Genomic DNA, 27,646 nt, shown 5'->3' with positions numbered 1-27,646 from the left:
TAATTATTTTATTGTCCATTTGTGGACCAAAACACACACAAAAAAAAAAAAAAAAAAAAGGAGTTTAACTTAGCCCTGAAGTACGCTAGAAAGGTTCTGTTTTATATGGGTGGAATTAGGCTTTGTAATCTAAAAGAAAAAAATTCAGAGTACAATATGCAAGTGAAACGTTATGTATTTTTCTGTTTGTGACCATTTCCACCACAGAGGCAGCTGATGTGTTGATGTTACGTCAACCAGAAAGGACTGAACTTTTAACATTTTGATCCTAAAACTTTTTAGCTGCAGATTTATCCTCGTTATTAAAAAAAATTGAATTGCTAATTAGCATTTTTTTCCTTTATTTCTATTACTCATAAAATAAGCTTAAGGATAACCGATTACGAAAATAATCATTTATGACAGCCGTAGACCCACCCGTTTTGCAGCCCTTTAGAAAAAAAGACAAAGCTTTGCCTGTTTTTTTCTAAAGGAATACCTGATTTGGCACACATACCAACAACATCTTCAATAAAAATCACGTCTCACTTCTACTGGTTTAATTAAATGTTTTAAAATGTGAAGGTTAGACTGGGTCCTGTTGGCTTGCTTCTCCTCCTTGTTTCTGACTTTAGGCGGTTATCACGTGTTCCCATCAGTCTGGTTTAATTATGTGATGACTTGTTGTTCTACCAACTCATAAAAATCCACTGGGGGATCGTTCTGACCTAAACTTTGCGCTAAGCTTTGTGGACGTCGGTGTTTCATATACATATATCGTTCCTTATTTGCAGATGAAAGCAGATTTTGAGAGATTCTGTGCTATGACTGAATAAATTAGTACTTTTAAGACTTCCAGTAAAACAGAGCAAAACTTTGCAACACACCGATAACTGTTTTGTGATCAAAAACTAGTCGACAAGTTTAAACCCGTTTCCCTGTTTGATAGCCAAAGTAAACAGCAATGATGTGACTCCTGTCTCATGTTAAAACAAAAACTACTACCGTCACCGATTCACGCTTACGCAACCCGAGCAGCACGGAGCATTTCACTGAGGAATACGCAGGAATCACATGACCAGCAGAGAAAAGGAAATACGGTACGTCCTGTAAGTGAATAATACCCGAGATATCTGAGCCAGATTATGTTCTTCAGGGAAACTTTCTGTTCTTAACACCAAGGAGGAGAATAGAGGTATAAAGAGCATTTCATTAGGCCTTCAAATTGTAGGCCACACGGCCATCCCATACATCAGCTGCGTGACACAAGCACACAAAACGTGACCTAGACACTGTTCAAACTAAATCTGTGCAGCTAAAGTCAAACACAAAACAAGTAAGCTGGAAGGATCTCCCGCTTCCTTTTTTCTGACGCACATTCCAGACGCGCTACGCAGGCTCATAAAAAGCGTCTCGATAAGAACACGCCAGCGACAGGTTCGTACACAGACGGCGGCGTGGACTGCGTCTGCTCAGGCAGAGGGAAAAAATAAGAGCCGACAGGATTTCTAACGCAACCACTCCCTCGGAGCAAAAGCAGAGGCCAAGAGGAAGTGTATCTAAAGATTTAATAGTAAAGTCATTCAGAATTTTCCCCTCTTTATTTGCTCTGGCAAAACAATCCCTAGAAAATAATATCTGGTAGATGAGAGAGCATCGTGATTTAAACCTAATCTTCGTCTCATTTCAGTGCTCCAACAGGATCCCCTAACACAAGCTTGTCTGGTTCCTTTCGTATCCAGGCCGCTAATTGCTCGCAACCGGCCGGCTCGTCACTCGTAAAATAAGCTATGAGCCCTGACATCATGCTGCAGTTCCCAACCAACCAAGCAACGGGAACAGGTTCGGCTGGCACAAACGCATCGACGCGAAGTTGGTCCAAAAATAGCTGGGAGCGCAGAAAAGCCTCTGCAGCCTTCGCCTCGCATTCCTTTTTAACCCAAACGGGTCAGAGCTAATGTAATCTGCCTGTTCCCACCTGCGGCCATGACAGGAATGCAGCTACTCTTCCCACCTCATAGTCAAACACGCACGCAGCAGCGGAGGCACTGAAAGGCGAGCGTGCACGGCGAGCGGCCGGGCCGGCGGGGCTGCTGGGCCTGTGCACCCACAGGAAAAAGCTGATGTGTTTACATGCAAACAGTACGCAGCGGGAACAAAGCTCAGCTGCTGTTGTGGAAGGCCGCGTGAACAAGGGACTCCCGAGACGGGCGGTCTGAACTTCACCTTGTAATCAAAACGTCCAACGCAGAAATATGAATTACAGGGCCTCGCTAGAGCGTAAATACCCATTGACCTCTTTTTCCCACGACAACCACAAGCTTCTGTTTTAGTGGGATTTTAAAAAGGGACAGGCCAACACAAAGCATGAGGATAATTGTGAAGGGGGGGGGGGTGAAACATGTGACAGTGTGACATGAATCTGTATTACCAGACCATGAACGGACACCTTGCTTGACCACCTTTTACTGAAATTGCAGCCGGAAGTCCTTTTGGCATACGTCTGCTTCAGATTTACGATTATAAAGGTTCAACGTTTGGCCTGTTCCTTCTTTGCATAACAGCTCAACCTGAGACAGATCGAATGGACAAATATGCAGTTTATTATAAATCTAAAACAGTGGTTCTCAAATGTTTTACGCTGCACCCCCCTTTGAAGATGGAGACATTTTCAGGAACCCCTCATCCAAACAACATGGGTCAAAAATGTAACTTTTACTATTTTCTGTTTTAATGCATTAAAGATGTCGTTCTAAAGACGACCAAGAATGTTATGTAAAACTTCTACCATACATATGGGCTCATTTATAACTTAATACTTTCTAATAACTAGAATGTTTGAACATTGCCACACTTTAACGATATTAACAACAGCGTAAATGGCTTTTAGCCCAACTTGTACCTGTAGTCTACTTTTAACTAGCTATGAACCTCATATGGCAAAAATAATATCAAGCCATTAATAATAAAGACAAACTTCAGTCACATAAAGTTTGATACCTTTTTTACGAGGTTATTAATAGTTATTAATAGACCACAGCTACAGGACCCCCATTTGATAAGCACTGCTCTAGAATGTGATTTAGCCAGTATAACACCTCATTATACTTTAATCTAAACCATTATATTGAAGATCTGGGTGCATGCAGGGTCGTTGTTCTAGAAGAATCCATCTTTGCACTGGTCTCAAGTCTTTTTGCAGCCAGCTATTAAAAAGTTGTCTTCTAGCTCCGTTCATCTTTCCATCGAGTCTGAGCAGATTCCTTACAGCATGATGCTGCCACCACCGCGGACCAATGTGGGGACAGTGAATTCAGAGTGCCGTGCACTGTTTACTTTTCTGCATATCTAACATTTCGCATATAGTTCCCCGTTCCGGAGCTTTCTGACCTGGCAGTGCGGGTAGCATGGCGCGATGCTGCTCGAAGGAGGGGTGCAGCCCATTAACCACAGAGGGCGTTCACCTTCTCCTGCATGTTTGCTGTCCTTAAATGGTTTTTGCCAATATTTAAATGAGTCTGTAAAATGTATGGTGCATGGTAACATCAAGGCAGTCACGAAGTTACATTCTACCACTTTTATAGATTATCCACTCTGGTGTTGTGTCCAAAGTAACAGCTGAATGTTAAAACAGACTGAATTGATGTCCACCTGCCTCCCAATCCACGGACCCTTTAAATGAGTCAGGAAGAACCTTTATTGGGTGAACAAAGTAAAGCTTTCACACTGCTGGGTCAGGAAAAGGCTACATTTACTTCCTCATTTCAGACTCTCTGTTTGTTGCCCCCCCCCCTGACGGTTTTTGCCACATCGTTCTTTGTCGCCGTTTCTTCTGCCCTACCCGTGTGTGTTTTCAGCGTGGGAGCATGCGTGTGTGCATTCAGTTGCGCTACATTTAAAATTTCCTGAAGAAAATCAGCCTCAACCTGATGATTATTTGTAGCTATCTGCTGCTTTGGCTCTGAAACAGAGCACTGTGCTGGCACACGGTGCAGATGTGGTTTTTATTCACATCTGCGGCACATTCTGGCAGAGATATTGCAACTGGGTAAGAGCTAAAATTAAAATCTCCTACACTGTGCGTGAAAATGATCAAACACGGCTCCAGATCCAAGCCTGGCTGGAAATGGGTCATTTTACTGATTGCACAGTTAAGTACTAAGTTAAATTATTGGTACTTAACTAAAGTATTAAACAGAGATGCAATCAATCAGTTGGTCAGTTTCTACCTGATCTGCTCAGCAATTAGAATATATATAAAAAAAAAAAAATCTTTAAACACACCAAAAACTAGAATTGGGCACGTTTTGGTTGTGTAAAGGCATCGACACATGCCATGTTTCTGATGCTCTTTCCCAAGAATTTAGGAAACATCTGGTCAAATTTAGGAAAAGATTTATTGATCCATAAATACGGATACTTTGTATTTACTTTTTTTGGTGGATTCTAAACTAGTGAAATAGTTATTGAAATATACCAGTTTACACACGAGTTTGTATGCGTTACAGTCCTTAAAATGAAAATCTCAGTAGTCCAAACTATAATGCAGACCTTGAAGAAAGCTGGAAATCAGCCCGTCGTTACTCAGGGAACTGATCCCACTTTTGTTGGCCCTGATTCCACGTTTCCCCAGCCGGCCCATAAAACCTGAGGAAATAACAAATACGTCTTTTTGGTATTTATGTACCACCTTCTGGCTGGTGGCTATTCGCTAATTCTTTTAAAGCTGCTGTCACACGTACTGAACAAATAAAGGCTTTGCTCTTCACGGGACCAAGTCCAGATCTTACCGCCATATCTACTCATAAATAACTGATTACTGGCTGTCATATTTTTATAAGTGTACCATAAACCTGTCCACAAATAAGACAAATATGTAACCTTAAATCATCAAAAAAAAAAAAAAAAACATTACAGCATTCCTATATTCCAACCACCATGACCATCATCAAAATATCTTCCTCGTTTGATTTATGTCTAGCATTCAAGCACTTTGTGTTGGGTGGAGGACTATATGCTGCCCCTCCATGATCAAACATGAATCCTTAATTTAAACACTATTTATACCTTTCTCAACAATCAGTGGAAAAATCTTTATAGGCATTAGAGCAAACGAGCTGTTCTTGTATTCGCTGAGCAGCTTTTCGCATGTTTCGTGGGCCTTTGTGACGGTTCAGTCTACAGCCTTCCTGGCCATGACCCTCATCATTCGCTCCCTCCACAGATTCACCAATCAGAAATCAGGACTCTGGCCGAAACTCCAAAACAGTGATGTTGCTTCCAGACAGAAGAAACATGCGGTTAAACTTAAGGTTACATATAAATCTGATAGTTTGACATTTGATCATTGTAGTCGAAAGCTCTTCGTATGTGAGTGAGTGCAAGCAGATGTTTTTTCCACTCTTGCCTCTCAGCCTAAACTCAACGGCATGCTGAACGCAAAAGCTCATTCGTCCCAATTAAAAATTAATTTACCATTAAGGATATGACAACAAAGTAATCTGTGGAAATAAACTGATCTTTAAAGTACTCAGGTGGACTATCAGGACTTGTTTGAGAAATGCTTTTAAGTTTATTTATTAATTTTTTCCCCATATATGCCCTGCCACGGCATTTCAAGCATACCATATAGAAAATCTGGTTGCCTACATGTATATATTAAATTAAGACTGCATCCAGCATCAAATTAAATCGGGCCACAACGATGTACTACTAACATGTATGACCTTCAGCCATTTGGATGATTTGTGTGGCGGTGTGTGTAGAGGCATATCGATAAAATAGAAATCATATTGATCGATATCCATGAACAAATTCAAAACAGATTTTAATTTTTATTTTTAGATACAGAACACACACACTGAATTCAAACTCAACCCTTAATTCTACCATCTTTTTACCAAAACTACAAGTTTATATAAAAAAAAAAGATATCAAGACCCAGGCAGCAGGGCCTAACCTGACGCCGCCAGATAGATTTGCTCCGCATATCCATCTGGAAACCTTCCGTTGAAGTAATTTTGGGAAGGGACGAAAATACTGGTTAGCTGATTGGCCTATGTTGGTGATAGACGGGCCAAATAAACCAATCAGATCAACGAAGCATATGACGTACTCGTCAACATGCTTCGTCGTCGCTCTGTTACTAGCGATGACGAAAACACAACCACAAGCCAAGCTGCTTTTGCTGCTGCAGGTAAAGGCTCGTTAGCTCAGTGAAGAAATATTCTGTAATTCCGATAAAACTTGCTCGATAGCCACGCTAACGCTAGTTTCATCGGCTGAAGCCGCCATGTTCTTTAGACTGAACTGTCGCGCTTCTCGTTGCGTCACACCTCAACCCGCCTCAAAGCCAACGCTGATTGGACGTTCGTTTGGTGAACGGCTCCAAATTTTCTTTAACGGAGAGTAGCCAGACTGATCTGCGAGTGAAACCTTGAAAGCTCGCGAGATCAGGATGGTCTCACGAGGCTAAGCAGGGTCACCCACTACCAAGCAGAGATAACCCCCTACTTTAAAGTTATCTCAAAAGTCAAATTCATATTTAGACATGTGTTGGCACTGCTTGTATCATACAACTGGTTTGCATCAATTCTAATATAATATAAACCAAAGAACCTTGCTTTCCAATACGCATAGACTTAAACAGCTTATCGGTCAGTCATCAGAGTTTGATGGGTTAAAACGTTCAAACTGTGATTTTTATGAGAAAAGTGGATCTGCCAGCTTGGGATGGGTACCTTTCACATTTGAACCGATACCCGGTACCTGGGAATCGATACCGGTACTTAATGGCACCTATTTTCGGTACTTTTGTGTGCTCATGTAGTGATGTTAGTTTATTAATAAAATCTCTATACATTTTTCAATTTAACATATTTATTTCCCAATATATAAGCTTGTTTGGCTCTACAAATTAACCTTATTAAATAATTTGTGAATTTTAATGCATTGCTTGAAAGATAATTAAAGCAATGCAATAATAAAACACATTTTATTATTATTTCCCATGCATTGTTTACACTGTTACATTGTTTTACATTTCAATTGTCTAAAATAAACCGCTGCAGCATCTTTACCCTGAAAATTAGTGCAATTTACTGTGATTTTCCAAGCTGTATGCAAACGAAATTTCGTTCTGTACGCACTTTGTGCATACAAAATGACAAATAAAGCTGTCTATGTCTGTCTATTTTTACCAAAACAACAGCTATCTGAGGCACAGCGTGAACGAGGTGAATTCGGGACTGAAGCTGTGAGTGAGTAGAATTAAAATATTTAATAACATATTTACCAGGCGTTTCCTCAGATTAGAAGCGTTCCCGACGCTGGCCTTGCACTACCCCATAGAAATATTGCATAGTATAGCATAGTTTGGGCTGCTGACTGTTCTGAATATAACCACATCAGTGGGGATGGAGATAATCGAGTTACCTCAAGCAACATTTCGTCCGTTCACAGGAAAACTTTGTCCGCTGCCATTTTGAAGGTTTATTAGTTGACGGTGGCTTTTAGTCAGTACGCATGTACACTGTTTCTCAAGTCACAATAACCTTGAGACATAAGCACCCCCCCCCCCATTGATTCGCTCAATGGGAACCTTGACCAATCTCACTCTGAACTTACCATACAGAGCAAAATTGTAATTAGCTCGTTGTCTTGTAAACATGCTACCAGAAACAAAACAAAAATCTTGTTTTCGGCAGATTGATGTCATGTAAACAGGGCCTTGGTCTGTGGCTCTCTAATTGTTATAGCCATATAATAATAAATGTGTGACGTTTATTCAAAGCAGATCCGTTTAGACTGATGGGTTCTCCTTTCAAGTCCCTAAATTCACTTTTCCACGACAGCTGTGCCGTTCCGGAATCGTGCAGCGCAGCGCCGGCGTGAAGCAGAGTTTAACTTTCTGCACCTCCTCTTTGGCTGCGACACAAATCCCTCCGCCAATTGTGACGTATACTCAAAAACACACTTCCACAGCTAGGTTGGAGTTTGCCGCAAGTGTCTGTGGCAGCACACCCTCGCATGTTTAGCCCGCGAGTTTTCATGCGTGTCAGTCGTAATGCTCGGAAGCAGCAGCTCTGGAAAAAGCAACTTGACACTGACTCACTTTTCTGTGTAGAAACCGCTCGCTTTAGAGGGGTGGAGTGATTTTTACCAATCGGTCACGCAAACCACACGAATAATCAACATTTAACGACCCCGTTGGCTCAATCCCACTTTCTCTTGCTTGTGTTCTTTACATTTTCTGATGCTCCCTCTCATTCTAGGTGCAACTGTGTATAGAAAATGGTCTTGTCTTCCCATTTAAATGTTTTTTTTTTTCTATTTAAAGATCTATATCTTTCCTTCTCTACTTCCCAACATCTAAATTCCTTTCAGATTAGGTGCCTCCGTTTGCCGCTTGTTTTCTTCCATCTCTTAAGTTAGACAACAGCCTGCTTAACCTGTGAGACCCTTCATATACCTTTAAGTTGCCATATTACAACCTTTTTTTCACTTCCTAATCTTGTTTTTCTAAACCAATAGGTACACGTCTCAAATGCAAGTTTTGCTTGCTGTAACTTTCCCGTTTAGTGTCTTTGGGCTTTTTTTTTTTTTTTTACACCTTCACACGGATGAAAATGTTTGTTTTTGTCACTTAAACTGTAGTAGATGTTTTTCTAGTTTGTCTATTACCGGCAACATCATGAGGTATGCCACTGTGACGGGATGAGTCACCAGTTCAGTTTCACATCTACAGATGTGGAAACCACAGGTTCTCCATCAAGGTGACACTCAAGAAAAACAAAACAACGTTTTAAACATGACAAAACTTGATTTGTTTTTTCTATTAAAAGACACAGCATTCAACTTCCTAAAAAAAAAAGCCACTTCTAGGTACTTGCAGTAACTCATGTCTCTTCCTCTCTTGGACCAGCAGCCATTGAGGACTCCACAACAAGGCAGTTTTGTATTGACTGTTAACACAATCATTGCGTAGAGTCACACGGGAAAACTTTATTTTCTCAAACTCTCGACCACAACGGCCTCCTAAGTTTTGTTGGTGAGCAGCACACATGCACCGAGATTCCCAGATTTGATTTTATTACCGTCAGAAAACAGGACAAAGATCAACGCTGTGAGAGATGGCGTTTGAAAACAGACGCGTTTTTGTCCGTGATACGTGTTTTTTTTCTTTTATGGCTAGAGTTGATGTTTTAAAACCAGGGAGGCTCACTGCCGCTGTAACAGGCGGATATTTTTGGATGCCGTCGAGGTTTCTCGAATTTCATTGATTCACACAGGTGGTCTCATTGAGACATAAGTTCTCATTTAAAAAGAAAGTTCTGTTGACTGACTTTGGGGAATAAAAGGTTTCCGTCGTCGTCTCTGATGCGTCGCAGCAGACGCGAGCGCAAGGCGGTGTAAGTAAGTCGCGGAAACTTGAACCGCTAAAGAGCGCCAAGTGTTAAATGACGTTCTTTGGATCTTGCCAATGCGCAACCAAGACTTATGCCAATGTTTTTGTTTTTATGACCTGCTGAAGGGAAACTTCAACAGTACTCGCCTGGTTAGCGCTCCGCGGAGAGGTCTGGATGGTCTAACCGGTTTCCGGTTGGGTAGATTCACTGTACCACCAGCGATGTTTCCAAGGGTCTGTTCACACTCAGCAGGACAGTCGGAATAATAGCAGAAGGGTTTATGCCTCGATTCATACACTGCAAAAACAGATCTAAAAACAAGTAAAGCATTCTTAAAGCCTGTGTTTTTGTCTTGCACTGCAAAAAGGGAACTAAAAGTAAGTAAAATGTTCTTAAAATGTGTATATTTTTCCTTGATTTCAGGAGCTAAATAAGACTATTTGCCAATGGAAAGAGAATTTCTACCCCTAAAATAAGATAATTAGACATCCTGCACTTGAAATAAGATGATGAAGATGAATTGTTCTTATTCTAAGTGCAAAAATCTTATTCCATTGGCAAATAATCTGATACAGCTCAAATGAATGAAAAATACGCTAATTTCAAGAGGATTTTACCTACTTTGAGTTCCCTTTTTGCAGTGTAGATTTGAACAGGTAAATAATATTATCTGCCAATGGAATGAGTATTTTGACCCCTAAAATAAGAAAATTAGATATAATGCACTTGAAATAAGATGATGAAGATGAGTTGTTCCTATTTTAAGTGCAAACATCTTATTCCAGTGGCAGATCATCTTATTTACCTGCTCAAATCGAGGACAGATACACTCATTTTAAGAAAATATTACTTATTTTTAGTTCTGTTTTTGCAGTGTAGCATCAATACAAAAAAAACAAACAAAAAAAACAAAACATTCTGACATTCCCCCAACCAGACATAAAGCGCTCTGAATTTAGCATGAAGCTAATTACGGCGGCCTACGGTGTGCTTTTTGGTCATAAAATACATCTGACTCCAGGGTGTATTGTGTGTTCATGGAGCAAACTGTACTTCATCAATGACAGATTGGACTTTACCTGAGTGTTGTGGTTTACGTCTTAATTTAAAAAAAACAGTTTTGAGTTAGAAAAAAAACAGCTTGAGGCGGTGTATTAAATGTCAACTGTGTTTGACACACGTTAACTATTCACAATCTGTTTAAAAATCCTCTATGACCTATGGGATCTGCTTTGTTCTTATAGACCTATGCTTTTTTTTTGCAGAATTGTGATTTTACTGTAAAAAAAAGAACTGCAATACAACATTTTTTTGTTATACTGCCCACACCCTTTGACTTTCTTTTCATGAGCAACTTAACCTTTTTTAAGTTTAATGGATTTCTCAGTCAATTTATGGCCCATTTTTTGAAATCTACAAAAGGGTAAATATAAATATACTACAGCTATTTCTAACAAGGAGTGGCTTTAACCTCAAAACTCACAAGAGCCAGCATGTAAGCATGAGTGGACCGCAGAGATGGGAAAACGGTTGGAATATTTAGCCAATGGAACAGGGAATAAAAAAACATTTGACCTGAGGAAAGTTTTCCTTCATTGTTTTTCTTTTTCCCCAACCTTATCTAGACCTGAAAATACTTTCATCTAACTTAATAATATTAAGACTTTTTCCAGCCTACATATAAATTGATCTACCTCTAAATACACCATAGTGGTGCATTTGTCTTAAAAATGACAACAACGACATATGTTATAAAGACAGAGTCAAAGAAACAGCTCCATTAGTACTAAATTAATTTGTGTGGCACTAATTACCCTAAAATGTAATAAGTGAAGACCAGCCTGGGGGCCTCTGCCTGGTGTCTCTGCTCTCCAACGGCTTTGTTCCCAGGTTGTGCTCAAACACGCATGTTTGCTTATGCTTTAAATGAAGGTTTTTGTTTTTCTAAGAGTCAGGGACACGTTACTATCATAGTCGAATTATTGGCAGATTTAGGTAACGCCACGTTCTGATAGAAATCAGTGATTTCTGAAAAGCCCTGCGGCTTCTTTGGTGCAGAGATTTTCCAGCCTGCGCAGCTTCAGGCAGACTCTATGAAATCCAGTCTAGCTCGGTTTTTACCTGTGCTGACACTGCAAGGTGAGCCCTTATCAGCTCGTCCAATATAACCCTCCGAGGAGGACGGGCGACATTCATCCCGATAAACAAAGGCAAGCAGCTACAGCCACCAAGGTTTCATGGAAATTAACTGGAAAGCATGTGTGACTAATACAACTACAACTGAAGTTACCAGTTTCATAATTGCCAGTGGGAGGCCCTTCACTTCCACATCGCCGTCATAAATCACAGCAGAAATATGCCGGCTATTCTGTACCAATCGCAGAAAAAAAAAAAAGCCCTGAGTGACGCTAAACCCAGTTAAGAGATGAATCAAAGAAAAATGGAGATTTAACCCTCCACGTCTGCGTACTTCGCTCTGAAATGCTCTCTGCTGCTTTCCAAAGCGTTGCCTGACTCACATCCTCTGAGTCAGAAAAAGCACATTTCAGCCTAAGGAAAAGGTGTTTTACTTTCCGACTTCTGGTTTTCTTTTTTTAAAAAGGAACACAGCTGAAATATTTGAGTTATGTTTAGTCTAGTTAGCCGGAAAATTACACTTAAACCAGAAAGAAAAAACTCCACTGTTCCGCCACGTTTTCAGGTTTTTACAACGCGTTAGCGAGAAATTACAATCCTCCACCTCTCCACTGCAGAAACAGAACTAAAAATAAGTTAAATGTTCTTAAACTAAGTGTATTTGTCCTTGATCTGAGCAGGTAAATAAGACAATTTGCCAATGGAATAAGATTTTTCCTCTTAAAATAGGAACAATTCATCTCCATCATCTTATTTCAAGTGCACGATGTCTAATTATCTTATTTTAGGGGTAAAGATACTCATTCCATTGGCAGATAATCTTATTTACTGGCTCAAATCGAGGACAAATAGACTAACTTTTAAGAACATTTTACTTGTTTTTGCATCCGTTTTTGCAGTGTCCTCGTTACCTTTAGCATCTTCTACACCATTATCTGTGTCAAGCGTTTTTTTGTTTTTTTTACTGCAGCGGGACCAATATTATCACGCAAAGTGTCAATTCCTGACAAATCAGACAACGAATACTGCTTTCTAAACAAACCTTTACAGAACTCATGCTGACAGTGGGATGCCAACAGCTTTGTCATCCCACTGTCAGCGTCGTTGGTTGGGAGCTGTGATGAAGTCAGGAACAGCTGCTGGGAGGAAGGCTCTGCAATCACTCGGGCCGTAACAGCACCAACATTTTGCGTCGTGTCAGTCATGTTACAAACTCACGACAGCCACCAAACTGGGAAGTTTCAATGAGCTTTAAAATCTAAAGATTGAACTCGAGCACGCGTGCTGAAGACTCTTTATTGGCGACAGTCAAACAAACTGAGTGGCCGAGCGGCTGCACTGCAAAAACCAAATTAAAAAGTAATAATTTCTTGAAATTTGTGTATTTGTCCTTAATTTGAAGAGGTAAATAAGATGATATGCCAATGAAATGAGTATTTTTACACCTATAATAAGATAATTAGATAAAATACACTTGAAATAAGATGATGGAGAAAAATCTTATTCCATTGGCAGATCATTTAAACTTGCTGCTCAAATCAAGGACAAATACACTCATTTCAGGAAAACTTTACTTATTATTAGACACGTTTTTGCAGTGTGAATAGGGGAAATCTTGTTGACGCGCTCGCTATTCAAAACTTCAAAGCTGCGGTTAAGATCCTTTTATTGTTATTGATCTTCAAAACACCAGTAGCAATGCAGCATAAAAACAAATCCACAGGTTCGAGCCGTGATAATAAAGGCAAAAAGAGAACAAAAAACATCCAAAGTTAAAAGCGGTCAGCAAAATGTAGACATCCCCCCCCCCATCACCGAAACTCCGCAGGTGAGCAAAACAGGTGATCTTACAATCACTGCCGTGTCTCAGCAAACGACTGGATTTCTGTCAGTACCCTAATTCTCACAAACATACCAAACGGACAAGAGCACTTAAACAACTGCGCCTCAGCTTAACTGAGGCAGAGCGAGTGAAGGCAGAAGGTGGAACAGCTTTTTCAGATCAGTTAAACGATGTGAAGGGATAAAAAGAAGCCAAAGTTATTTAAAATGAATCTTTGCCAACCTGACTGTTGGCTGGCTGACGCTACGGGGCATTAAGCGGGTCTGAGTGCCTCACATTAAGCGCTAATTAATGAGCAATTCGGGAATAGTGAAATTCTTTGGCTGACCGGAAAAGTCATTTCTCTAAAACCTCAGATGATAACCGTCCTTACACCCAATGTTAAAAATCTTTCTAATGCCTCAAGCTTTCCTTATAAATACTTTAAAACATTAATATCACACATTGAAAGCCTTAACTTTCACAGTAAAATCTTGCCGTCTTTTCTTTTTGCTTATAAAATGTGTTCTCATTGCATTGACCCACAGACAGGGGCGGTTCTAGACCAAATTTACCAGGGGGGCCAAGGTGGGCCCAGTGTTTTTTCACAGGGGTACAGAAAAAAAAACATTAAAAACAATAAAATGTCAATATTTAACTGTGTAATAATATTAAGTGAGCCACTTGTGGCTCTGGAACTGCAGGTTTCAGACCCCCAATCTAGCAGTTGAAAACTTTGCCCCCTGCTCAATACGGCTAAAGCTAAACGTGAAACATCTTAAGTTTTAAATTCTTTTTCGAGTAAAGCTGTATAGGCAAACAATAATATTGGTGGTCAAAGTGACCAATAAGTTATGGTTTCTTTGCCATTCCAAATAATTCGGCCGCACGGACGAACATCGCCCGCGAACATCTCAGGGCGTCACATGACTTGCAGATAAGCCAGCTACCCATCATCAACAACAGCGGTTGCTGGCCGGTGCAGATCTCCAGCTGAATCCCGTTTCTTCACAGGCGCTCCTGGAGCACAGCGCCGACCACACACTGGTCTGCCTCCCCGCCTCGGCTCCGTTCAGAGAGCAGCGAGTCGCCACTTAACCGTCTCTTTCTCTCCCTCCCTCCCTCCCTCGCACTTTCCCCTGGGAGCCTGCGGCTTTCGAGATGGCTGGAGTTCCCATAAGGTCCGATCTGTGCTGGGGCGCAGCCAAAACCGCCGTGAAACACACTCTGGTGTCTCGGTGGCAACGGGAACGGTGGGCAGGGAGCGAAAGCAACTGGGAAAAGTTGACGAAGCGATAGAAAACGCACGCGGCGAGTTTTCCCGCCGAGGTCAACGTCTGCAGAGGAGAGCGACTAACCTGCAGCCCGTCTGAAGGTTTCCCAGGGATCCAGCCGGCACCGATGGAGGGCAGAGAAAACTAATGAAGGTTTAGAGCTCTGCTTATTCCATGTTTAACAGAAATAAGGAGAACCTTTTTGATTAGAATTAAGGTGAATACTTCATATCATTAATGGAAGGGCAAGGATCAGGTTGTTTTTTTTTTTTGGCCGATATTGATTTCCAGGTCTGACCTGTTGGTTATGTCCAATTAAATTTTTTTTTCTTCCAAAGAACTGCAGCGTATGAAAAAAAAGAAAAATGTGCTGCAGTTTCTATAATAGAGGTGGCCCAGTAGTCTGAAAGTAACTAAATATGAAGAAATGACCAAATTGGCCCCATTTATACACCAAAGCACAAGTCTCCATTTTTATTAAACTGAAAGAAGTTCAAAACATTGCAGGCAGTTGGTCGATGTGTACAGCTGACGTACAGTTTTATCTGTATCTGAGTACAACGGTTGAAAATATCGTACAGTGTAAGGCCGGCTTTAGATGTTCAATGTGCTGGAGTCCCTGTTTTTTCTCTCAGCCACTCTTCAGTCTGGCTGTTCTGAGTCACGGTCCTGTTGGAGGACCAATGACTACCTCTGAGGGCATCACAACTTCATTGCTGCCTGCACAGATTCAATGTTAACAGTGAGCATTGGCAATATCGCCAAAATTAGAAACATTCTGTCCAGGGGTGATGCTGAAAAACTAGTCCATGCATTTGTTACGTCAAGGCTGGACTATTGTAATTATTTACTATCAGGAAGTCCACAAAATGCAGTCCGAAGCCTTCAGCTGATCCAAAATGCTGCAGCAAGAGTTCTGATGAAAATCATCAAGAGGGATCATATTTCTCCAATTTTAGCTTCCCTTCATTGGCTTCCTGTTAAATCAAGAATATAATTTTAAATTCCCCTTCTCACGTATAAAGCCCTTCATAATCAAGCTCCATCATATATCAGAGCTCTGATTACCCCGTATGTTCCTAACAGAGCACTTCGCTCTCAGACTGCAGGTCTGCTGGTGGTTCCTAGAGTCTCTAAAAGTAGAATGGGAGGCAGATCCTTTAGCTATCAGGCTCCTCTCCGGTGGGACCAACTCCCAGTTTTGGTCCGTGAGGCAGACACCCTGTCTACTTTTAAGACTAGGCTTAAAACTTTTCTTTTTGACAATGCTTATAGTTAGAGTGGCTCATGTTACTCTGAGCTACCTTTATAGTTATGCTGCTATAGGCTTAGGCTGCTGGAGGACATCAGGGCCTAATTTTCTCACTCTACTGATTTCTACTGTTTTTTGCATTGCTTGTCGTCATTTTAGCTTTTAACTTTTTGCTCTCTCTCTTTTCTCTTCATAGTAGGTACACCTGGTCTGGCGTTCTGTTTACTGTGACATCATCCAGAGAAGACGGCTCACCCGCTGTTACCATCTAATGTAGAACACATTAGATGTGATCTAGTCGTAGTATATTTATATTTACCCTTTTTTAGATTTCAAAAAATGGGCCATAAATTGACTGAGAAGTCTATTAAAAAAGGTTAAGTTGCTCATGAAAAGAAAGTCAAAGGGTGTGGGCAGTATAACAAAAATGTGTGCTTCTGTGCTTGTTTGTCTCTCGTTATGTCTCTGTTCTGTCTTCTGTAACCCCAGTCGGTCGAGGCAGATGACCGTTCATACTGAGCCCGGTTCTGCCGGAGGTTTTTCCTTCCCGTTAATGGGGAGTTTTTCTTTCCACTGTCGCTTCATGCTTGCTCAGTATGAGGGATTGCAGCAAAGCCATGGACAATGCAGACGACTCTCCTTGTAGCTCTACGCTTCTTCATGAGGAGTGAATGCTGCTTGTCGGGACTTTGATGCAATCAACTGGTTCCCTTATATAGGAAATTTTTGACCAATCTGTATAATCTGATTAAATTTGACTTTGTAAAGTGCCTTGAGATGACATGTTTCATGAATTGGCGCTATATAAATAAAAATTTATTGAATTGAATGAAACAAAGCCGTGCCCCCTCCACGTTTCACAGTAGGCTCTGCGTCATTTTCTGTCAAAGCTTCATTTTTCCCTCTGTAAACAGAGAGCTGATGTAGCTGGTCAAAAACTTCCAGTATCGACCTCAGAAACTTAAAGTGGCGTCCCAGTTAGGCTCCTCTGTGTTCTTCTCCACCAGTTCTTCCTATGAGGACGCAGAAAAAGACCCATCTTGACCTGGCGTTGAGCTTAAAAAAAGGTTTTAGCTGGTTTTCTTGCCTCTTTATCTCTAATGTTCTCTCTGAGCCTTTCAGACAGGTTCAGCCCTTTGCTTCCTCTGGCTCAGGTTCAGTGTGGTGCACACGGCACCAAGCAACCCATCGGTTAGTCCGGGTCATACAGACGGAACGGCTCGTTAAGATTAAGAGTTAGACGGCGCATAATGCTCGGGTGGCTTGCTTATTTAGGCAAATGGTGGTGAGGCCTCAGATAAGAGCAGTTGTTTTTACATCTATGTAGAGCTTTAGAGTTGGTGTCTTCTCGTTGTGGAGAAAACTTTTTTTTTTTTCATGTAAATGTGCGGAGATTAATTCCAGACGACAGGAAACCCGTCGGTTGTACGAATGAGCACAATGCTGACAATTTAAGCAACATGTCGAACGAGGAGTCTTGAAAAAGCGAAGCAAACTAAAACGACCGCAGACTCTGGGGTTTATCGAGCCGACAGATGAGGCAGTCATTCTCCTCCGTCTCCGCCAGAGAAACGGACAAACGGGGGTTTACAGAAAGGCCTTTTTTTAGCTCCCACTTGAGGGTCTTTAACAAATATGACGGGAAATCATCTCTTGGTACAAACAGCGTAACGACTCGGTGATTGGCCGGGTCTCACTGGTTCCACTTAAAGCCACGTCTGCCTGAGCCGCGCGGAGAAAACTAAACAAGCTTTCTCAAATCAAAACGGATCATAAAACACCGAACAGTTCAATCAAACAAAAGGCGGCAGCCCTGGCATGCAAATCGCCGTCAGAATAATGTGAATGTAACCGTTTGAAATCAACTTAACCTGCATGCTGTGGTCTTATGAGCACGTTTTGAATTACGATGCGCTTCAGCCTGTGGATACGAGCAGCTGCCTCAGTGGAGGATACAGTTAGACTCCCTCCAGCAAGCTGAATAAATGTTTAGCATCCAAAGATAAAAAGGCAACAATCACCACATTCCCATCAGTCCTTTACTATAGTAGCAGATGTAGTTTTGTGACGTCTTGAGCCAGAGATGCATCAAGATTATTAGCCTGACGAAAAGTCAAACATCCAAACTGAAGGTAATCAGGTCATTGTCGCATCGACGCTGCTCGGTGCAGATGCTGTTGGCAGGGAAGAACTCAAAAATAGCTACTTTAAGCACGAATGGCGTGTTTAAAAATGAAATCCGACAATGAAAGATGTAAAAAGCTGTGCAAAAGGAAACTATTTTCTATTAAATGTTGACAAGTCTATGATTTATAAAAGGCACTGTGTGTGTGTGTGTGTGTGTGTGTTTGTGTGTGTGTAAGAGAGAGAGAGATCAAGACTTTCAGCAGATAACAGGAAGGCAGAACAGTTCCTCAGTTTAACCTTTAATGTATGATAAAAGGATCTTGATTCTTGAGAAACTAAATACGTCATTATCGCTACAAACTTTGATTGGTAATATTCACATTCAATAAACTTGAATATGAAGCTCGGTTGGTAGATTTAAAAGCACCTTTTAGAATATAACGACCTATGAGCGGGTATTAAACATTTCTTTATTAATAAAGAAATGTCTGAAGGAATATTCTAATCTTGAATGACATATTTCCCAGAAACTTAAGTGTTTAACTCAATGAGTTAAATTGCTGAAATTAATTCACTTTTGAACAATATTCTAATGTGCTGAACTTCACTGTGTAAGATGCAAACTCTATCTTGTCTTTGCTTTGAGATATGTGTAAACTAGGGCTGGACGATATAGGGGGGAAATAAAAAGCATATCGTTAAAATAAAAATCATGTTGATCGATAGCGATAATTATCAACAAATTCAAAACGGCCATTTTATGCTGTTGCTAAGCGACCTATTTTTAGATACAGAACACGCAAACATTGAACTCAAACTCAACTCAATATTGAACTTTTCACCAAAACTGCAAGTTTTTAAAAGAGAACGCGCTTTTTGAAGTCTTTAAAGGGGGCGGAGCTTGGTGACGGTGCATTCCTGGGTCTCCATTTGTGATTGGTTGGGAGGATGTAGAGACTAGTATTAGCCTACAATGACAGGCTAAAACGTAAAAAGGAAACCTGTTCTTCTATTGAACTTTTTATTGTCTTTTTTTTCCCTATCATCGATATATACATCTATCGGTCGATATCAGAATCAGAATCAGGTTTAATCGCCAAGTAGGTTTGCACTTACAAGCAATTTGACTTGGTATTGATGGTGCAGACAAAAAAAAAAAAAAAAAAAAAAAAAAGAATACAGTAAAATAAGAAGTAAAAGGTAAAAGTATATATACACGGAAGCTGTATACACTCAGCAGACTGTGCGTCAATGTAACGCAGAAGCTTGTAAGTCCTGAGCGGGGGAGAGAGACATTGTCCAGATTGGTTATGTTTTATAAATATCTATATATCTCTAGATAGATATATCTCTATATAGATAGATAGATAGATATATCTCTAGATAGATATATCTCTATATAGATAGATAGATAGATATATCTCTAGATAGATATATCTCTATATAGATAGATAGATAGATATATCTCTAGATAGATATATCTCTAGATAGATATATCTCTAGATAGATATATCTCTAGATCGATCGATCGATCGATAGATAGATAGATTTAATTAGCCCTGGTGTAAACCAGTCTTATTGCAGTCGCACAAGAGAAACACGGTGAATCCCCATCATGAAATGATCTACAACACACTTTTTTGCTAGATTTCCTTGCAGACCAATAAACCAGCAGCTGCACCAATCCTACACACCACGACGAAGGAGATAACTTCGTCCTTCACAAAGCTGTACTCGACCTTATGATCACTTCTAGTGAGAAAAGAAAAGCGTTTCTCTGGTCCCAGAGAACGGCCTGAATTTGGCTACTTCGTCATAAAGGCCGACCATCTCTTCAAAGCTGTGCCTGTGTGTCTTATATCTGCGAACAAAACGTGGCTGTTATGGCTCGCACAAAAGCCCCCCCCCCCCCTGTCAAGGTGTCAAAGAGCCTTTCTTGGAGCCACACACCCACAAACAAGCAGCAGATCAGAGCCTCACAAGGAGAGCTTTTCAGGAAAGGGCTCCGGTGGGGCTGTGGGCTGGAGAAGTGCGCGCTCAACGCGGTCGGCAGCAGTTGAACATGGATGGGAGTGCAGCAGGAGCTATTTTTGGGGGGGGCAGAGAGCGTAACCGAAGAGCTGACAGGCCAGCTGTGTTTCCACAGCTTCATGAAAGGAGGGGAGGAAGAGGAGAGAGCAGAGACGGAGGAGGAGGAGGAGGAGGGAGGGAGGTGGGATGATCACATTTTTTTTACTGGCGTCACCTCTGCTTAGGGTTTACACAAACTACATCCTGAGGGTAATGCAAGAAGAGTCCTGTGAGGAGAGGCTGTGACGATATCCCGGGGTTTTCCTGCAGAAAAGTTACTGCCGCTGCTTTGAAAGGTGGAATAAGATCATCATCAATAAAAGCAAAGACAATCTTGAACATGAAACTGAACCTCAGAAGATAAATAAAGATGGAGGAAGGAGTGAATACATTAATAGACCTAAAGTAGTATTAGTTAGGTGGGGGGGGGGGGGGGCGGCCCAAACTGAACAAACATGTTTCATTTAAGCAGGAATTAAGTCATAGTTTTCACTAAGCTTGTGTTTCCCTAAGCTGTAAGCTCGTCACTTTCACAATTAGCAGAAATGCAGACTTGAGCACACCGGTTTGTCGCATAAGTCTGTATAATGCGTTTTCCTTGGTCAATTGAGCAAATTAAAACTTTCAACAATAATCTGGCAATCTCGCGAGGCCAGTTTGGACAACAAAATGTAAACCAAACCACAACAATAGTAACTTTTCAAGGATTAGAGAAAAAAAAAGATTCATTAAAAAAAAAATCAATAAAAATTATAAAAGTTTGGACCCTCTCGTGTATGTATGTGCTTTTTCTCCACAGCATATGAACTGTAAGCAACTCCAAAGTGTGCCAGAATAGCAGCTTAACACACGCTTCCCGTGACTAGCCAGCTGCCTTTCTGTGTTACACACTCCTGGTTCTGTCCAGTCTTCCACCTTTTAACATGTGATTCTGGCGAGAGGTTCTGATTAAACGGGTAATTTAAGCCACAAGAAGCTCATTATTCATTATTGACTCAGTTCAGTTAAACGCCCTCCCTCCCCCCCAAAAAAAAGCAGATAATAACAATGAGGCGAGGCTAATGGCTCGTTTTAACAAACATTAGCAAGGAATTGCTAATTTAGGGAAGAAAACGGGATGGTTTTGTTTACCTCGGCCGTCCGGAGGGAGGGCGGCTTCTTTAAAGCCTGCTTAAAAGAAGTTTCCATGGCTCCAGTCATTTTCATAACTTCGGTTCGAACCCGCTTCAGGTTTCCTCTTGTCGTTTTACTCCTTTATAAGCTCACTTCTCGCCTCCTCAGCCGAACCGAACAAAAGTATCATCCTCACGGACAAGCGCGGTCGTCCAACCGAGCGTGGATGGAGTTTAATCCAAACGAACCGACCGGGAACTCCTTCTCCTGGAGGGCAGGGGGAAAAACTTCACTTTCAGCCGCGTCGCTGTCACTGCGCGTACGAACAATGGCAAACGCCATTAAAATGTGACAAGAGCCGAGGTGTGTGTGACCGGGTCGCTTGTTTTCGCCACATTTTTAGTGGGGGGGAAATAAAACTCCACTTCGGCGGCCACCGTCAGTCATATCCAGGAGTTCAGATTTTTTTTTTTTTTTTTTTTTTTTTGATCCCTCCTCCTCCAGTAGAGCCGAGAGTTGACGACATCTGCGAGTCCGTACGTTGTGCTGCGTTCACGGCTGCCGGAAATTGACAACCAGGTGTTTTTAATGGAACATTCATTGAATTAAAAAATTAATTCAATGAAACATCGCTGAACACAAAGAGCCAATAAAACTATTCTGTGACATACAAAAGAATCTAAACCATTTTGTGAGATCAAACAAACATATATGATGCATTTTTGACACATAAAAAAATGGCCGATCTTTGTTTATTTTTTCTTTAAGACGTTAACTAAGATAAAAGCTTACTTCCAACAAACATGCCTCTTGTGACGTCACGTTGGGCAACTAAGTAACTGATCAGATTTTCTATTTGTGGGATATTATATTGTCTTTTCCTCTTTCTTAGCCTATTCTAGTCTACTTCCTCTGTCAAAAATGTTTACGTGTGTTCTGTATGGGTGCATCATAAAGTTTGAGATATGTGGGAGATTTGTGACTTAATTTTGATGCCTCTTATGTCATCAAAAAACAGAGTTAGCCCTTTTTTCTTTAGTCTGCCTTATAAAATTGCGTAATTAGGAATAATAAAATCCCACTGTAAAAATCAAAACGTCATAGTCAAGCTGTTTGCACCACTGGACAGTATGTTTAGTAACTAAAAAGGCAAACAATTGTCTTTAACCAGCTTGAGAGTTACATTTCTAAATACCACAATGAGAAGCGAGATGATGTTTCCAAAAATTTGATTAATATAGTCCCCATTTTTTTCTTTTTACTAATTTAAATGTACAGTTAAAAATGCATCTTAATGTGTTTAAAATATTTTGGATGTAACAATACCGATTGCTACTATAATAACAGGCATATAGTTGTTCCAAAATGACAGATTTTAATTAAAAAGAAAATCATAGACACCCAAATAATGAAGACAATCTGACTTCAAGTATGTCCAACTTTAATATACTTATTTTTTTTCTGTGGGGTAATACGTTTAAATACATCAGTTTAGACAGGGGTTTTCATGCGTTTCTTGCTGTGGCGGTAATCATTAAGTAAAAGTCCCATTTTTTCTACTTTTAATTTTGTTTGCTTGTTAAAAACAAAGGATTCTGAAACAACATAAAACATCGCTATGCATTGAGCAACTCAAAGCAGGGGTTGCTGTGCTCTGACCCCTGCTTATTCAAGCGTGTCCCTGAAAAATCAGTTTTTAAGGGCTGTAAAACCAGGCCCCCCCTCTGCTCCATAGAATCCACTGGGCTGTCCTTCCCCTTAGAAAAATGCAGTTAGGCGTTAAGAATGAGGGGCCGGTGGGGTGAAACAGGTTTTGGCCCCAGAGACTCAACAATACACCTAACTTTTTGTTTTGTTGTTAAAGATGAAACCAAGAAACAAGACAAGGCTAAAAATGTTTACTTTGGCTTGGGTTAGCTTCCTGATTTTTAACAGAAAGCCTGAAGAAAGTTGACCCACAGCTGCTGGCGTGTGGACCAGCCTGGGTAGTCGCTGTGAGCCATGGGCTTTCCTTCCTTTCTTTATTGCATAACTGTGGTGTGTTTGTGTGTTCCTTTCACCTCCAGCTCTGAACCGAGGAGGACGGCGGGGTGGGGCGGAAGACTGGTGCTGAATTGAAAGGTGGGGAAAATGTGGGGTCCAGATGTGGGGACCACTAGAAGTCAAGCTCCCACCTATCATGAGAACAAAGCTACTTTTCTTTTGCAATCAGAGCTCCTTTGCAAGTTTCATGTCCAAATTCGACATTTTTCCCCCCGGCTCATTGAATGTAAATTTAAATAAAAGCTCAATGTTTTAGAGAAACTGATGAAAGGATTTATGAATTGGGGAAGGGGGGGGGGGGGGGAGGGTATAAATATAATAAAAAAGGAGCAGGGGGAGGAAGGAGTAGTGTTTGGTAACCAAATGTTTTCCTGCATTTATCCAGACTAGGTGAAGTTTTAAATGCATCATGGAGCTCTATGGTTGTAAAAAAAAAGCATCGTTTAATATCTAGAGCCAGTGTTCAGAAGCAGTTTTGCTTTGTGTTCTTTATTTTTAATAGATTTCCCATGTTTGGAACAGGTACAAACCAAGATATCTACTACCTACATTTGCTCTAAAATCACTCTTTTTTTTTGTTAGGCTGTGGTTTAGTGGCATAAAAAAAGACTTTCACAAACTCAAATTCTCTGCATTTTTATTGCACAACATTCCCAGAAAAATTGGGAAAAAAATATTGGAGGTGACAATTCAAAAGACATTCTGTACAAATACATGGAAAAAAAAAACAAAAAACGAGAATGTACAGTTTACACAACCCATTACACATAAGAGGAACTAAATAACTTACTCATGTACAAAGAGGGAAAAGTAGATATATAAATCCATTATAGTCATCTTGTACAAAGGCAGGCTGATATAATGAAGCATCTTTAATATACAGAAGCATTTATTAACTTTTAACAGCAAAAAGAAACATTCGTGCCTTTTTTTTCCTTTAAGACTTGGATTATATTCAGGGTGCAACTTGGATGAGCGAACTAAGAACCACTGTCCACCTTTCAGGCTTCCAGCTGCTATTTTATGGCAACAGAAAGCACTGTATTGTTTCAAGATTCATTAAAACAAGTCCACTTACAAGTCCGAAATGGTTGTTTTAAACCCATAGAATGACGGCAAAATTTTGTTTCTGAATGTAGAGAATAAAAAAAGGAACAGAAAATGTTACGAATTAGGAAGTTTCTGTTCTTCCGCAGCAGGTTTTATGTGCAAGCAGAGCTGCAAAATTAACCATCCTTTCATCTTACTAGCCCCCCCAAATCTGCCAACGTCCCGTACACTAAATCCTGATGTAGTTTCTGATATTCTGCAATGAAAAGAAGCCTGAAAATAGTGTTAACCAGTACATGCGCACCCATGAAAAAAAAACAAAAAAAAAAAAAAAACTGTGCTCCTCTGGTCTTCCTTCTGTCCCAGACATTGAAGACATAAACATAAAAAACGTTGACAGATATAGAAAAGTGAGAAAATACTTCAGCATTTTGGGTGGAAAACACAGACAAACGGAGCTTTTAGCTTTTCCACAGTATAAAGGGGCCCTTCTCAGTCACGTTGAGATGCAAAAATACATTTCCTCAGTTTTCAAGACACTAAACAGCCTTCCCTTTTTAAAGAACACAGCATATAGTCTCCATAGTTGACATTCCTTTGATTAAAATTTCTAATAGAGATTACATCACGTTTTTTTTTCTGTGGGGCAACTGTAAATCAGCCACTGCCCATAAGCAGATCTGAGGTAGTGATGTAGCTTAGATCATAGCATCAAAGCACTTTTCGCAATTTCAAATATTACTTTTTTCCTCTTAAAAAAAACTGAGTGTAGATTACATTTATATGACTAAAAGAAATAAAGAACATAAGTATTCTAAGTCAGAGAGGGCATCTCATTTTGGAAAAAAAAAAACACATTAATTTGTTTATATAAAGAAATCTAAGTTGTAAACAAAAACATGGAAATCAGACAAACGTGGCATAACTGGCATAGGAGGAAAAAAAATAAAACAAAAAATCCAGTTGAGTTTAAGTTCAGTTTCAACATGGTGTCCATTACTTCATATTGCCATGGCTACGATTGTACAAGAAATGAAAGCAGTTGTGTACTTAAAAATGATTTCCAACCATACCGCAGGTGTCTTCAAATTTTATATTCCACTTGGATAAATTTATAGTCTTTGGCTTTGGCTTCCAAAAAAAGTGAGAGTTTTGCTTAAAAAAACAAACAAACATTCAGGTCACGTCAGAGACGCTCCAGTCATCTGCTCAGCGTTCTCTGCTGCCACCGTGTGGTCAAACGTCCACATTGCTGCGAAGCCCAGCGTCCACGACGACGTGCAACACTGAGGGTCCAGCCAAAAACTCCTGTGCTGGCCATAGCCACAGGGCGGGGGGGTGAGCGGTGCAGGTATGGACGGCTTCTTCTGAGGGCACCACGGGACCATTAAGTCTCATAGCAAGATCTGGGCAACGTAAGGGGAGTGAGTGCTGGCCACTGCAGCCAACAGAGGCAGGTCACTAGACTCAATCCTGCGAAGATAACCGAGGAAATATCATGAGACTCTAAACGTAAACAAAAAAATTTCGCTGCTACTCCAAAAAGGTAGAGTAAAAAGCAAAGAGCTTACCCCAGCACCATGCCCAGCTCCTTCACATGGACTCTCGTCTGCCCCTTCAAATACTCGGCAAGCATCTTACTCTTAAAATAGAGCTCCTGCAGACGGTCCTCAAGGTGCATTATACACTAATGGGAAAAATGGAAGCGGCGGTTAGAGCGCAACAACACAATTTTACCAATGAATCACAATTTGGACACCTGAAAGGTTTGACCTACAAAATTAGGCGACAGGTTGAGCTTGTAGAGCTGATGGGTGGACTGCAATATGTTGGAGACCAGGTTGGACACCAGCACTTCTTTTCCCAGCTTGGTGACGTCGGTGACTCTCCGCTGGCTGCTGGCCACCTGGACTGTCCACTTGTCTGTGTCTGCGATAATGCAGACGGCCTCGGCAATAGGCTCATCCAGTACAGGATGCTGCGCAGGAAGGAGAGCAACGCGTTTACTGCAGTCGTTAAAAAGTCGTGCAACAGAAAAAATAAACTACGGTAAATTTAGCAGTAATATGCGTTAAATATGTCTTTTTTTCAGGGCTTTGAACCGGTTCAAGGAACGAAAACGAAAACCGGGAACTTTTTGTATTTTACAGGGAACAGAAACGAAACCGGAAACGTTATTATTCATTTTATTTGTTCTGGAACTGGAACACTTATTTAAAAATAAGGGTAACCGGTTAATACCGGTTTTATTTCGTTCCTCAAAGTTTTCGTTCTCACAGAATCCCACAGGATTTGGTTGCAACAACAAGCAGTTTTCTGACTGTGTGAAAATATTTCACAGGTAATTCTACAGTCCGTGGATGTACTAACACTATTAACTACTAGGAAATTAGGTGCTGAAATATTTTACATGTTATTCATATTAAATAAATAAATAAATAAATAAATAAATAAATAAATATATATATATATAAATAAATATATAAATATATATATATATATATATATATATATATATATATATATATATATATATATATATATATATATATATGTAAATATATGTTTTTGTACATTGTTATTTATATATTTATAAATGTTAAACATATATATTTAAATGAATAAAATGCAAAATATTTCAGCACATGACTTTCTCAGTACTTGATAGTTTTAGAACATAACATAAAAGTATATGGCATTTGACATTTTAAAAGTTTTAAGCCCCCCCTGAACATGAGAAAATCCTCGTTATTCGATGCTGTAGCACACATATTCCCTAGTTACAGGGGGGAAATAGGGAGTACCAATATGGCGGCTGGTGGCTTTAAAGCGACTCGTTCAGACGGTGATTAGCACTCCAGTGTATAATATAGCTCAGTGGCGGTGTCTCCACTAGAGCTACACATCTTAAGTAAAACGCTCATTCCAAACACAGTATCAATAGCTGGTTTAAGCTGGATGAGAAAGATGTGACATAATTCTATAGCATTATTAAACAGCTGACAGGAACGAAATTAACCGTTCCGGGAACAGTTTTTTTTTTCTCTACTAACCGGTTTGGGAACGTCAATTTATTGGTGGAACTCATAACCGGAAACGTTATAATTCAGTTTCTGTTCGGAACGAACCGATGGGGAAAAAAAAAAAAAAAAAAAAAATCGGTTCAAAGTCCTGCTTTTTTTTGTCATTTACCTGAAAAGCATGGTTTAACTCGGTCATGAGGCTTTGCCGTAGCTTCTCGTCGCTCGGGATCCCATGCAGCACAAAGTCTGGAACGTAGGTGGGGCAGTAGCCTCCGAAGAGAGACCGACCAAAGTTGGCAATGGTCGGCTTGGAGTAGTTCTCCACTAATTTCGCCCTGTAGGATCCAAAG

General features: G+C 40.4%; 2 protein-coding genes across 12 annotated transcripts in view; both read right to left on the bottom strand.

The window, feature by feature from the left end:
• Positions 1-21,662, bottom strand: part of rapgef6 (Rap guanine nucleotide exchange factor (GEF) 6) — a 189,308-nt gene extending 167,646 nt beyond the window's left edge. For 5 of the 8 annotated variants that reach the window (XM_036134009.1, XM_036134016.1, XM_036134011.1 and 2 more), the window contains exon 1: positions 21,199-21,662. In XM_036134009.1, coding sequence (XP_035989902.1) covers positions 21,199-21,273 — 75 coding nt within the window. In that variant the 5' untranslated portion in view covers positions 21,274-21,662. The remainder of the gene's footprint in view (positions 1-21,198) is intronic. The other 3 variants (XM_036134012.1, XM_036134014.1, XM_036134015.1) reach the window with 1 other exon arrangement.
• A 2,181-nt stretch (positions 21,663-23,843) lies between these two features.
• fnip1 (folliculin interacting protein 1) overlaps positions 23,844-27,646 on the bottom strand; it is a 40,861-nt gene continuing 37,058 nt past the window's right edge. For all 4 annotated transcript variants that reach the window (XM_012879431.3, XM_012879432.3, XM_036134020.1 and 1 more), the window contains 4 exons: positions 27,466-27,631; positions 26,051-26,251; positions 25,845-25,960; positions 23,844-25,746 (listed from right to left, as the gene is read on the bottom strand). In XM_012879431.3, coding sequence (XP_012734885.2) covers positions 25,668-25,746; positions 25,845-25,960; positions 26,051-26,251; positions 27,466-27,631 — 562 coding nt within the window. In that variant the 3' untranslated portion in view covers positions 23,844-25,667. The remainder of the gene's footprint in view (positions 25,747-25,844; positions 25,961-26,050; positions 26,252-27,465; positions 27,632-27,646) is intronic.

This window comes from Fundulus heteroclitus, unplaced genomic scaffold, assembly GCF_011125445.2.
Source record: "Fundulus heteroclitus isolate FHET01 unplaced genomic scaffold, MU-UCD_Fhet_4.1 scaffold_72, whole genome shotgun sequence".
Classification (NCBI taxonomy): domain Eukaryota; kingdom Metazoa; phylum Chordata; class Actinopteri; order Cyprinodontiformes; family Fundulidae; genus Fundulus; species Fundulus heteroclitus.
This window is presented reverse-complemented; position numbering and strand designations above follow the sequence as displayed.